General features: G+C 47.0%; 1 protein-coding gene across 1 annotated transcript in view; it reads right to left on the reverse strand.

The window, feature by feature from the left end:
- EPG5 (ectopic P-granules 5 autophagy tethering factor) overlaps positions 1-12,618 on the reverse strand; it is a 595,944-nt gene that overhangs the window by 10,627 nt on the left and 572,699 nt on the right. The window contains exon 42 of the mRNA XM_085629140.1: positions 626-841. Coding sequence (XP_085485266.1) covers positions 626-841 — 216 coding nt within the window. The remainder of the gene's footprint in view (positions 1-625; positions 842-12,618) is intronic.

Consider the following 12,618-nt stretch of genomic DNA (forward strand, 5'->3'; position numbering starts at 1 on the left):
TTTTAAAAAGTGATGGCCCGGCATCTAATGAGTAGGAATTGATCAGTGATGCACAAATATATGACAAGTCCTATTATCGTTACATATTCTAATAACATGTCACATAATTCCTTGAGCCTTTAAGGACTCACTCACAGATGTATCCAGGTACCAACCCGCCTCGCTATGTCTGGAGCGACTAATGGCAAATGACAACTTTAGGCTCGTTGACTTTTTGGGCCGCTCACATGCACCTGCTAAGATCTCAAGAAGCTTGAGTGTGGCAGCTGAGGTCCAAAGTAGCTCATAATACTGAATTGGAAAACATCCAAATTTCAGCAGCTCTGCCGTAGATTTCAAATGAAGAGGAAGGGAGAACCGGTGGAGCTAAATGACATTATCTCTGCAGAATTGTGAACATACGGACACCCATATATTTCTATAAAGAATATCATGACATTACCTGGAACTAGATTGCTTAAGTCAGAACTTAAAAAAGCAATATGCAGACCATGCAAAGGTTCAACACAATAACTAACTTGCAGCAGACGCTCCACCTCCATGAATGTTTCGATCGCTGGCTAGATTGCTCTCTAGACAATCAGTGGAATTTCAATAGGAAATATTTCTGTTTTAAAATTCTCACCTGCTTGAAAGTGGAGATTTCCTTCCTAAGCCGATGGCACCCAGGATTCCAGATGTCAACCTCTCCTCGCCCAACTGGCTTTGCCTGCCCTGAATTATCAGCAAGAGATGAAGAACCGCTTGCACGAAAACACCATCATTCTGCTCCAACTGGATCAAGGACAACTGGAGGGCTTTGTGCCACCAAAGGAAGAGTTTGGCCTCTTCAATGGAAGAACTTTAGAGGAAGATGCAGAAAAAATAAAATATAAAAACCAAACAATAACCATAAAATCTTACATTGCAAGCGTCTTTAATATATTAAATTCTAACACTTTTCTGGAGTCATCCTGATTCCTGAACCTTGTAAGCATGCATTTCTGCAACGAAGGAGACACAACAAAAAAAACAGAAGACCTCCACAATTTTGGATCCATAACTTTTTTGAATATTTAGCTTGGATTGAGAATTTACATTAATTTGGATTCATTTTGGATGCCATCATTTTGCGCAAATAAATGTGTAATGTATTAGGTTCCACACTTAAAAACTGAGTTGTAGCCTCAAACACAAAAAACACCAAAATTTACCAGTTGTGGTATGCCACGTACACAACACATGGCATAACACACATCGCTCGCCATGTTGCACTCCTGCTAAACTTCTATTTTACGTTCTATTTCCAAATAGGTGTTTTGTGAGGACAACCAGGCCCTCTCCCCAAACCAGTGTGGGCAGGTCTACCCCTGTTGTGCTTCATTCGGCCTTGCGAAATGGAGTTGGCTGCAGGGTGTACACCCAAAACCTGCTGTCCACAGCCTTTGGTCATAACATCACAAACACTTGCTAAGGGATTCTGCTAGATTCATCAGTTTGTAATTTAATTATTGATACCCACAGGATAGTCTCGGAAACCCCTCTATCCCATCCACACCAGCTTCTTAGAAGTTAAACTTATCTCTAGACTTCTTGCTTTGAGCTATGCCTGAATGTGACAGGTATATTAAACAGCATAGCACACAGGTGTATAAACATATATATTTGATAAAGTGATGAACATGAAAGTATTTAATAATGTTTATGGTTTCAAATACCTATCTGTGGTGTAGTGACTCATGATGTTGTGGCCACAATGTAGTTACTCCAGATGTAAGGACCTTGATATAATGAGTATGCAGGTCAGAGAATCTGATTTATTAACAAAAACGCATGGCAGATTACTATATCCGCATCAAATCAAAACACCTCCAGACTGCAGACCACAGGTTTTCACAGTTAGCCTACGTATATCTTTAAAGTCCAGTGCCAATATGATGGTATGGCGCACTTTATCTTTTTAAGCAAACAGCGTTTGTTTCCAGAGGGCTTCATATAGTTACCTGTTAAAAAGGTCCTTGGAGTCATTTATCAAGAGGAAAAATCTTCCGGTCTCTGATAGGAACAAAGACAGCTTTCAGCCTGGTATGGGCCCTTCAGACATTTGCCTCCTTTTTTCTGCTAAAGACTGACCACATATTACATATACGGCCTAATCGTCGAACAATATATGCGTGTTAAAATGTGGTTTGTGGTTATTTCTTCTTCCCTCTGACAAGATGCTCTGTTTGAGTAGCTCTACTGTATGATTGTTTCTGGGAGGATGGCAGATGATTTCTAGGTGGAGATGATGGGAGTTGGGGGGCTCTTCCTCAATTACAGTTTTTATTGGACAAATGCATCCCTTGCTCAGAACTGAGTGAGATCTGACAAAGAGGAAACTTTCTGGGTTAGTCGGTGGGACTCCAGTCTTTGATGATCTCTTCACTATGGTGGGTGAGGCTATACATATGATGTTGTCCTTCAGGTCCTTAAATTACTCTACAATAATGGCCATCTCACCCTTCTGTGCCATACTATGAGAATTAGCTGGCAAAGTGACATCTGGTCTGTGATATATGTCCAACGGAGAAATGTACTGGTGAACAGGTTGAAGAGAGCATGAAAAAACTAGACAAGAATGACAGAACTGTGGGAGAAAGAGCAAATAATAAATATGGGAGAGATTTGTGGTGGAATCTGGGCCATTTCCTCACAATGGTCCTGCAGGAGTAGTCGAACCAAAATGAAAATCAGAGGGTAAAAATGTCTCTTGGCTCAGATTACCTGACTCTCCCCTTATGGTGTCTCACACTAAGAATCCATAACTATGCTTTGACAAATCCACATGACTAAGACCTTGTTGATGTCTGCCTATAGATGATCCAGCATCTTCTCCAGAAATCTCTTCCCTCCAGGTGCTCCTGGATCTGGCAGTTTAATAACATATTCACAGGTAGTAAAGTTGGTCTTGATAGAAGCTATACTGTGTCCCGGACATAAAAAGTTTGAGAGCCAGTATGTGTTTCCACTGAGCTTGGATTGGACACTGCAAACTTCCACTGTACCTGACCCCTCCATTTTGGTGAGTATGTACCCTTCCCCCCAAACAGTCCTCTGACAGTTTTGAGCCAAATTGCTGGACAACACTAATGTAACCAACACTCCAGCAGCTCTCTAAGGGGTATTTGACATATCCGAGGTTTCAGCAGACTAAAGGATCCTTTTCCAATCCCTCTGCATCTGCCTTCAAAGCTTTTCTTCTGTATTCGTTTTTATGATCAAAAACACCGGTGATACCAGATCGGGTGTTGTCGGAGAGCTCAAGGCTACCAACACATGGCTGTCACCATCTTACTCAGTTCATTTAATTGTTTTTGTTATATTCCTATATTGACCAATTTGCTTTATTCTGCACATTATTACATTCAAGCTAAGTTCACAATTTGCTAAATATAAAACTTAAAAACAAAATTGAGTTTTTTTTCACTAATGGACACTAAACGTCAAATAGGCTCATATCCAAAACAAAGTGGCTGTATTAAACTGGGGGAGTGTGTGGTGGTGGTCAATACAAAGAATTGGAATATGCCAGTAGTTGCAGTTCTACTGCTTAGAATACTATTCATCAGAAGGGACTCCTACGGTTCACAGAGAAGTGCACATTTGGACTGGTTGAGCTATGGGTGTTGGAAATACATTATAACCATGTACGCACAACAGTTTAAAATCCACAGCTTCTGTTTATTAGATTAGGGTCACTTTCATCTGTACTGAGGACCATAGTCCCAATGTCAGTCTGACCACTTAAGCAAGAACACAATACATAGCGGGTAGACATGTTTATGAAATCAGCTGAGAGGGGGAGGATGTAAGGATGAAAGTTCCATTTCATTTTTTTACAACAATATGTGGGGCTGCTGGTTCTAAGAGCTATCACACACAGTTAATCTGTGATCATGAAGGTCATACTTTTAGTAAATTCAGATAGGGGAGACCCCAAATTGGTTTCCACACTTTGTATGGTCAAGGGGTTTGTCTTTCCAGAAGAATCTAGTTACTGGCAGCCTACTCTTCTTTGTTGAAGTACCTAATGGCAACCAGGGGTGTTGGCTACTAGCTATGAGCCTACTTAGTGTTTGTTTCTTTTAATTGAATGGAATGCGTGCAAGCATCGGTGGAATACCATCTACAAACGTTAAAATAAATAAGTCTAGTAACTTCAATTCAGAGAACCTGCCAGGTGTTGAACCACCAAGGTAACGCCTTGATGTTCCAGCCTCGTCCAGAGCCTCCGGACATAGGGTCCAGGACCCCACCCCGTCCTGTTTGTTGCAATACCACATGGCGGTGGTGTTGTCCGTGAACACCTGCACCACACTTCCCCGGACAGAGCGAAGGAATGCTTTCAGTGCAAGCCGGATCGCCCGAAGCTCCAAAAGGTTGATATTGAGCCGGGACTCCGCCAGAGACCAGAGTCCTCTGATCTCCGCCTTTCCCAAGTGGCCTCCCCATCCCAAGAGGGACGCATCCGTCACCACTGTGTGCTCCGGTTGGGGAAGGGAGAGGGATCTGCCACTGAACCAATCGCGATTTGTGAGCCACCAGCGCAACTGTTGTGCAGTGCCCTCCGAGATCTGGACATGATCGGACAAGTTGCCCTGATGTTGGGCCCACTGGAACTTTATGTCCCACTGCAGAGCCCGCTTACACCATCTGGCATGCGTCACCAGCAGGATGCAGGAGGCCATCAGGAACAGAAGCCGGAGGGTCATCCTGACTGAAACCCGGGACAGAGGCTGAAAGATCGGAATCATAGCCTGAATATCCTGGACTCGCTGCTCGGGAGGATAAACCCGAAACAGCGTCGAATCCAGAACAGCTCCAATGAAGGGGAGCTTCTGAGACTTTGGCACGTTGATGGAAAACCCCAGCAAATGCAGGAGGTCGGCCGTAGTCTGAAGGTGGGTGACGACTGTCTGGGACGAGCCCGCCTTCAACAACCAGTCATCGAGGTAGGGGAAGACTGACACCCCGACCTGTGCAGATGAGCTGCAACCACTGCTATCACTTTCGTGAACACCCGAGGGGCGCTGGTAAGGCCGAAGGGGGGCACGGCAAACTGAAAATGCTCCTGGCCTACCGTGAACCGCAGGTAACGCCGGTGGGCCGGCAGGACGGGGATATAAAAATATGCGCCCTGCAAGTCCAACGCTACCATCCAGTCTCCAGGGTCGAGGGCAGCTAAGACCTGAGCCAGAGTCAGCATCTTGAACTTCTCCTTCCAGGGGTCCAAGATAGGACGCAGACCCCCTTTGTCCTTCTTGGGGACCAGAAAGTAGTGGGAATAACAACCACTTCCTACTTCCGGTCCAGGAATGCACTCGATGGCCCCCTTGGCCAAGAGGGCCGTGACTTCCTGGCGGAGAAGAGCCAAGTGATCCCCCGACATGCGGTGGCACTGAGGTGGCATGGCAGGAGGAGGGACTGAAAGGGGAGGGAGTACCCGTGGCAGATTATCTGCAGCACCCATTTGTCTGATGTAATTGCGCGCTAGTGAGGGAGGTGGTGGCAGATCGTGCCACCCACCGGCATTGGGTGCTCCCCAAAGCTCAGATTAGGAAGGTTTGGAGGCGGAAGCAGTGAGGGTGGAGGTGGATGGACCCTCACGCTGGTTTCCCACCCCGCCCCTGTGGAAACCGTGACCCCGGCCGCGGTAGGGCTGGTTCTGCACAGGCTTAGGGGACGGTCGCACCTGACTGCCTCTACCGTGGCGACGAAAGGAATGAAAACCAGAAGAGGCCGAGCGCTTAGTAGAAAGGCCCAAGGACTTAACCGTAGCCCGCGAATCCTTAAAGCGCTCCAGGGCACTGTCAGTCTACTTGCCAAACAGGCAAGTGCCATCAAAGGGCATATCCATGAGCGAGCTCTGGACATCGGGCGAGAACCCAGTCGAACGCAACCAGGCGTGACGTCGCAACAGTTGTAGAAATCGCCCTGCCCAATGAGTCAGCGGTGTCCAACCCACACCGAATGGAGAACTTAGCCGCATCCTTACCCTCAGCAATTGCCTGAGAAAGGACAGCCTGCACCTCCTCAGGACATTGAGGCAACAACTGAGTGACGGCATCCCACACCGCGTGGGAGTAGCGGCCCAACATGCAGGCAGTGTTCACCGACCGCAGCCCTAAGCTGACCGAAGAGAACAACCGCTTATCTGGCCATAAACAAATAAATTATACCACTCACTATTTATAACTAGCAGACCTATTTTCACACCCTTGTCCCTCTTTAGTTACACCAGGAATTACAGACTCCACATCAATTATTAAATCTGTGTTCTCATCACATCCATCATGTAAGAAGACTAGCCCATTCAATATATATATTCACTGATAAAAACAAAGGTTACATGGATATTATAAACAGGCTCAGATTTCATTCGTACAAAACCAGTGAAATTCTGCAGTTATAATTACCTGAGCTAACTATAACTTACGCCCCTGCGATGCAATGCTTATAACCTCACATATTGCATCACTCATGACATGGTCAATGACACCCCTTTTCTCAATCCCGCTTGATGGATCACCCCAAACACTTCCCATGCACACCTAGAATTAGCTTTGCCCTTTTTTGGAACATTTCTTGAAGATTTGTCAAATGACGCCAAAGACATAGGCAAGTCAAAAAATGCTTTTCCTATGGGAACATGGTCCTTATATAGTTAGGACCTAGTTTCATTGGAAACGCCCTTTTATTGGGTAGATATTTTGTGAAAAATTGTGGACTCTTTTTGGATAGAAGGGCAGGTGTGGTTCCTTTGTGGCTGAGTCACTCACACAGTTACTGACACACCCACACAGACACTCACTGATGGATCCACTCACACACTGATACACCTACTTACAGACCCACTAGACACTGATACACCACTTACAGACCCACTCACACACCTATTCACAGATGCACTCAGACATGTATGTACTCACTCACAGACCTATACGGCCACTCACAGACCCATTCAGACACCCACTCACTTACAGACCCACTGAGACATTCAAATACCTACTCACAGACCCACTTACACACTCATGCATCCACTTGGACACCTACTTAGACACTCATACACCCACTCACAGACCCACTCAGACACTTACGCACCCACTCACACACCCAGTGAGACACTTATATAGCCACTCCCAGACCCACAAACCCACTGACACACCCAGTGAGATCCTCATGCACTCACTCACTCTCAAAGGTTACAGTTTGGAAATAAAATGTAAAAAAAAACCTTAGATATTCACAGAAAAAAACAAAGGTTACAGGGACATTATATTTCACTCATACAAAACCAGAGAAATTATGCAGTTATAGTTAGCTGAGCTAACTTTAACTCAGGCCCTTGCAATTCACTGCGTATGACCTCACATATTGCACCACTAATGACGTGGGCAGTGACATCACTGATGACATCAGTGACAACATCTTCCAGGGATTGTGAGAATTTTCTAAACATTTATGAGTGTATTACTAATGAGTAAATCCACAATGAAATCAGCTAAGTAATAGCTTCTTGTTTACTCAAGAAGACGTCATTACTGTTGTTGAACAGCTTTTTTCCCTGACAAATGTAGCGACATCTTTGCAACAAGTAACTTTCCTTTAATATCTTTTTGCACTTGCTTAACCAAACCATTTGACAGTAAACTACATAAGAACACAGTGAATGTGTGATCCTATGAGATTCTAAAAATGTATCCATTATCTTCTGAAATACATTGAACTCTGTTGTCAGAGGCTAAAAACCTAGGCACCCCCACAATTAGAAAAATATCTTGCAAAAATGTGATCCCTAATTCCTTATTGAGAGAAAACACAAAGAAATGAAGTACCCCTTTTAAATAACTACTTATAGACTTCAAACTGAGTGATAAAAGTGATCAGCCACTAGGATTCTTAGATTCAGAAACCTGGTGATAAGCTGTTAACGTTTCTGTTTAGCCTCCCTCACCGCTAACATCTTCTGCATTGACAAATGGGTGGTAAGGTTGTCTTTAGGGTTTTGGGGTGGGTAAGGGAATTGGGTGACAAAGGTGATTTTAGGGTTTACGGGTGGATATAGGAATAGGGCGTTAAGGGTGTTTTAGGCTTTTGGGGTGGGTAAGGCAATAAGGTAGTAGGGGCCAGATGTACGACCCTTATTTGCGGCCGCAAACGGGAGATCCTCCCGTTTGTGACGGCAAAAAAGGGAAATGGAATGTACAAATGCTTTTTTGCGAGTCACTGACTCGCAAAATGGCATTTGTGACTCTTGCTAATAGGAAGGGGTGTCCCTTCCTAATAGCGAGTCACCAGACCATGTACTACTGGTCGCAAAACACTCACAGTTTACCATCTACTTCAAGTAGGCGGTAAACCACGGTAAACCACTCGCAAACGGGAAGGGGTCCCCTTCCCGAGTATGTGTGAAAAAAAAAATTACGAGCAGGCAGTGGTCCCTGGGATAACTGCCTGCCCTTAAAAAAATGAAACTGGAAAGTTTCATTTTTCTTTGTTAAATGCATCATGTTTTCCTTTAAGGAAAACGGGCTGCATTTAAAAAAAAAAAACTACTTTATTAAAAAACCAGCCACAGACATGGTGGTCTGCTGACCCCAGCAGGCCACCATCTCTGTGAGTGCTAGCCATTCCGAATGGGGTCGCAAATTGCGCCTGTCTCATTAATATTAATGAGGCATGCAAGTTGCGACCCCATTAGGAATCGCAAACAGTGTCTGAGACAGTATTGTTCATCCCAATTTGCGAGTCGCAAATGCGACGCAATTTGCGAGTCGCAAATTGGTGGGTCATACATCTGGCCCTAAGTGTGTTCTTAGGGTTTAGTGGTGGGTAACAGAATTGGGGGAAGTATGTTGCTCAAAAATAAATTTATTTAAAAAAAGAAAATGGACTCCTTTTATTTGAACATCATATATAGAGATTCAGATATCAGAAAAAAACTACAAAACTGATATTTTACAAACATATATGGCAAGGTCAGGGTATAAAATACATAACAATACATTACAAACTAAAGACCTACTGATACAATCCAATTAAAATCAATTGCTTAATCCTTATACTCTTAATGATTTCCAATTATAATAGTGGTTCAATACGGTACTATTTATTTTTACTTTTGATGGAAATGGCAGAACAATATCTGATCTTGCTTTGTCACTTTGGATTTGGGTGTGCAATAGTTTATAAAAGACATATGAGGTGTTCAGAACCCAATATTGAGTAGAGATTGGCAATCAAATTCAAGTGTGACCTTACAGTGTAACATTACCGTGGTGGAGGATCTATAAAAATGATTCCTGGCCTAAGCTAAGTGTAGACCATAACCCACATATAGTGTAGAGCGCTCTCTTATTGTTTGGTTATGCATTATTAATGAAATTGTTCAAGATATGGTAGGGCACTGGAAGTGACTGAGCTGTTCTATTGAATATGTTTATAGATTATCACTTCCAAAAATTATTTTTGAGAATTTTTATAGTGTTTATTTGAGAACAAGTATTAACAGAATCCTAAATTTAAGAACCTGGGCACTCTAAGTACGAGTTACTTACCTTTGGTAACGATGTATCTGGTAGAGATGATTCTAGCCGCAGATTCCTTAGCGTGGAATTATCCCCAGGCGTGAGACTGGATCCGGAAACCTTTTGTCATAGCATCCCTGTGCGCCGGGGAGGGGAGGATCAGCACCACGCAACTCCGCCCCGCCGACGCCTGCGTCAATGACGTCAGCGAGGGCACAAAAGTCCCACCCCGGCGTGCCTACGTCAGTTTTCTTTAGAGAACTTTTCCGCGACACAACACGGAGCCAAGACTAACAAAACTTCGAGAACACCGGAACAGTGTGCGAAAAACCCAGTGAAACAGAAGGAGAGAAACAGCCCCGTCCAGAACAAGTCAGGCACGGAGAGCTGGCCTGGAGGAACCCGGCAGAGCCACCGGAAGGCAACCCCGCAACAAATGCAACAGTCACCCCAGGGACAGAGCCCGAAAGGGCGCACGTCAGACCAAAAACCTGCAAGCCCCCCCTCAACCGAAGGAGCACGAAAGCCAGCGCTGAGAGCATAGACCACTCAATCCCAGACAACCTGAGCCAAGGGGAGGATACAACGAGGGACCCCAACCCCAAGGACAGCCAAAGACAGAAATGCTAGCCACAAAGAAAGGAGAGCACTCACAAACCCCACAGCAGGGGGCCAGGGTGCAGGGGTACAGAGGGTCCCATAAAAGACATAGAACAAGCCCCAGAAGTGGGAAAAACCCAGAGCCACCACCAGGCGCACTCCCGAAGGAAGGAGGAAGAAAAGAACACTCGCTAGACAAGCACCCAGAGGCCAGCGAGTGCAGAAGACCAAGAAGGACTCCAACAGAATGGGGAGGAAGGGTGGGTTGCGAGGGAATCTGCGGCTAGAATAATCTCTACCAGACACATCGTTACCGAAGGTAAGTAACTCGTACATCTAATAGAGACTACTAGCCGCAGATTCCTTAGCGTATAATAGATACACCAGCCATACCCAAGGGCAGGAGGGGCTGCGAGAGGACCACCCCAGTTCCGGCGAACCAAGACCCCGAAGGGACCAAAGCACCAGAACCGGGGAAAGAGCCAAGAGGCAAGGGAAAAAAACCAGCCCCCTCCCCCCCCAAGCGGACAGGAACCGCAGCCGTGCGGAGAACACCGCCACACAGGGGTCGTGACACCACGACAAAGAGGCGGACCAGCTGTCGCCAAGCAGGAGACGGAAGGCAGACAAGGGGCAGCAGCCAAAGGACCAAGGGCCTCCATCGGAAGCCCCAGGTACAAGCCAAAAATTAAAGAAGAAAGAGCCAATGTGCCAGGGGCCGCACTAGAAGCCCCCGGCACAGACAATAGGAAATGAGGGCAGCAGCCAATGCACCGAGCACCCCCGCCAGAGGCCCCAGGCACAGGCGACACAAAAGGAGGCCAACAGCCAAAGCCCCGGGGGCCGCCACCGGAAGCCCCAGGGACGGGCAGCACAGAGGATTACCTGGGAAGAAGAGCAACCCAGAGAATCCAAGGAGAAGAGGGAAAACAAGAACAAGAGCCTGTCACCCGGAACATAACAATCGAAAAGGGCCGACGCACCCATCGCAGCCAGGCGACAGCAGGGCAGACAGCAAAAAGCGCCTCAGTAAAAAGACAGGCGGGAGAGCAAAATATATAGTCCCACAACACTCCCAGACAACAAGAGGCAGGAGCCCCCCCAGCCGACTCCCAGAGCCCCGGTCAGGGCCACAAGAGCAGACAGCCACGGCCAGATGGCGACATAGGCCCTAAAAGGAAACAGCTAGGCCACAAAGTCCAGGTGGCACCACCGGATGCCCACAAGCACACAGCTGGAAGACAAGAGGGTCAACAAGAAGGACGAACGAAGGTGCCAACACCGCAAAATAATCCTGGACACCCGACAGAGGACCGAGGCAAACAGCAGACCAGGCTGAGGAAGGCCGCAGCTGCCCAAGAAAGTGCACCAACGGTATACAAGAACATCAGGAAGAGCGAGGGGCCCCCAAGTGGAGACCACACGTTCCCAATGGAAAAAGGGCAATCTAATAGCTACAGTACCCCACATAGGGTAGGTCACGGCCCCAAAAGTAGGGGGCCACTCTTAGGGAAGAAATCCCGCATCAGAGAAAAAACTAGAAACATGCGGCAGGAACCACAGAGGGCTTAGAAGCAGCCAAAAAAGAAAAAAGAGCATTTTGTGTCAAAAAAGGGTCGAACCAGCAGCCAACTGAAGAGACAGGCCAACCCAGGACCCCGAGGGCACGGCATACCTCACAGACGGTGTAACGTGCATCCAAACCCCAGAACCCAGGACGAGTGGGAGAACGACCACAATGACCTGGAGGGGCAACAAACCCACCTTCTGATGGGGAGGAGGAGGAGGAGAAAGATGGAGCTCAGCAAGAAGACGCTGAGTGGCGGAGTCCGCATGACTAGTAAACAGGAGGGCCCCATCAAAGGGAAGTTCAACCAGACGTTCCCGGACATGTTCAGGAAAAAGAGCATCACGGAGCCAGGCATGGCGACGGAGTGCCACAGAAGTGGCCATAGCCCGACCCAAAGCATCGGCAGCATCCAAGGCCGCACAAACAATAACCGTGGCTAACTCTCCTCCCTCCAACACATAAGTCCGTATGTCAGCTTGGGCACCCTCATGAGACACATGAGAAAGAAGAGACGCCACAGTGGCCCTGGTCAATACACACAAGGTGTTAAGCGCCCGCAAGGCAGCGCTGGAAGAGGCGAAAACATTACGTCCCCACAAATCCAACCACCGGGCTTCCCGAGACGGAGAAGACAACACCACCGGCAAGCATGGGAAGGCACGCCTCAGAAGAGAGTCCTCAGTGGAGGGGTGGGAAGACAGACAAAACGGGTCCAGCGGGGCAGGGCGATGGAGATGCCGAAGCTCCTGAGGTACCGGGTCACCCGTGGCAGGGCGCCCCCAAAACCCCAGGAGAGAACTGTGGAGCGACGGATAGGGAAGACACAACTCACACCCACCAGAGCCCTGGTGGGGACCTGCCCAAAGATCGTCCGGAGGAAGTGGGACCACAGGCACACCC

The sequence above is a fragment of the Triturus cristatus genome, chromosome 2_1 (assembly GCF_964204655.1).
Source record: "Triturus cristatus chromosome 2_1, aTriCri1.1, whole genome shotgun sequence".
NCBI lineage: Eukaryota > Metazoa > Chordata > Amphibia > Caudata > Salamandridae > Triturus > Triturus cristatus.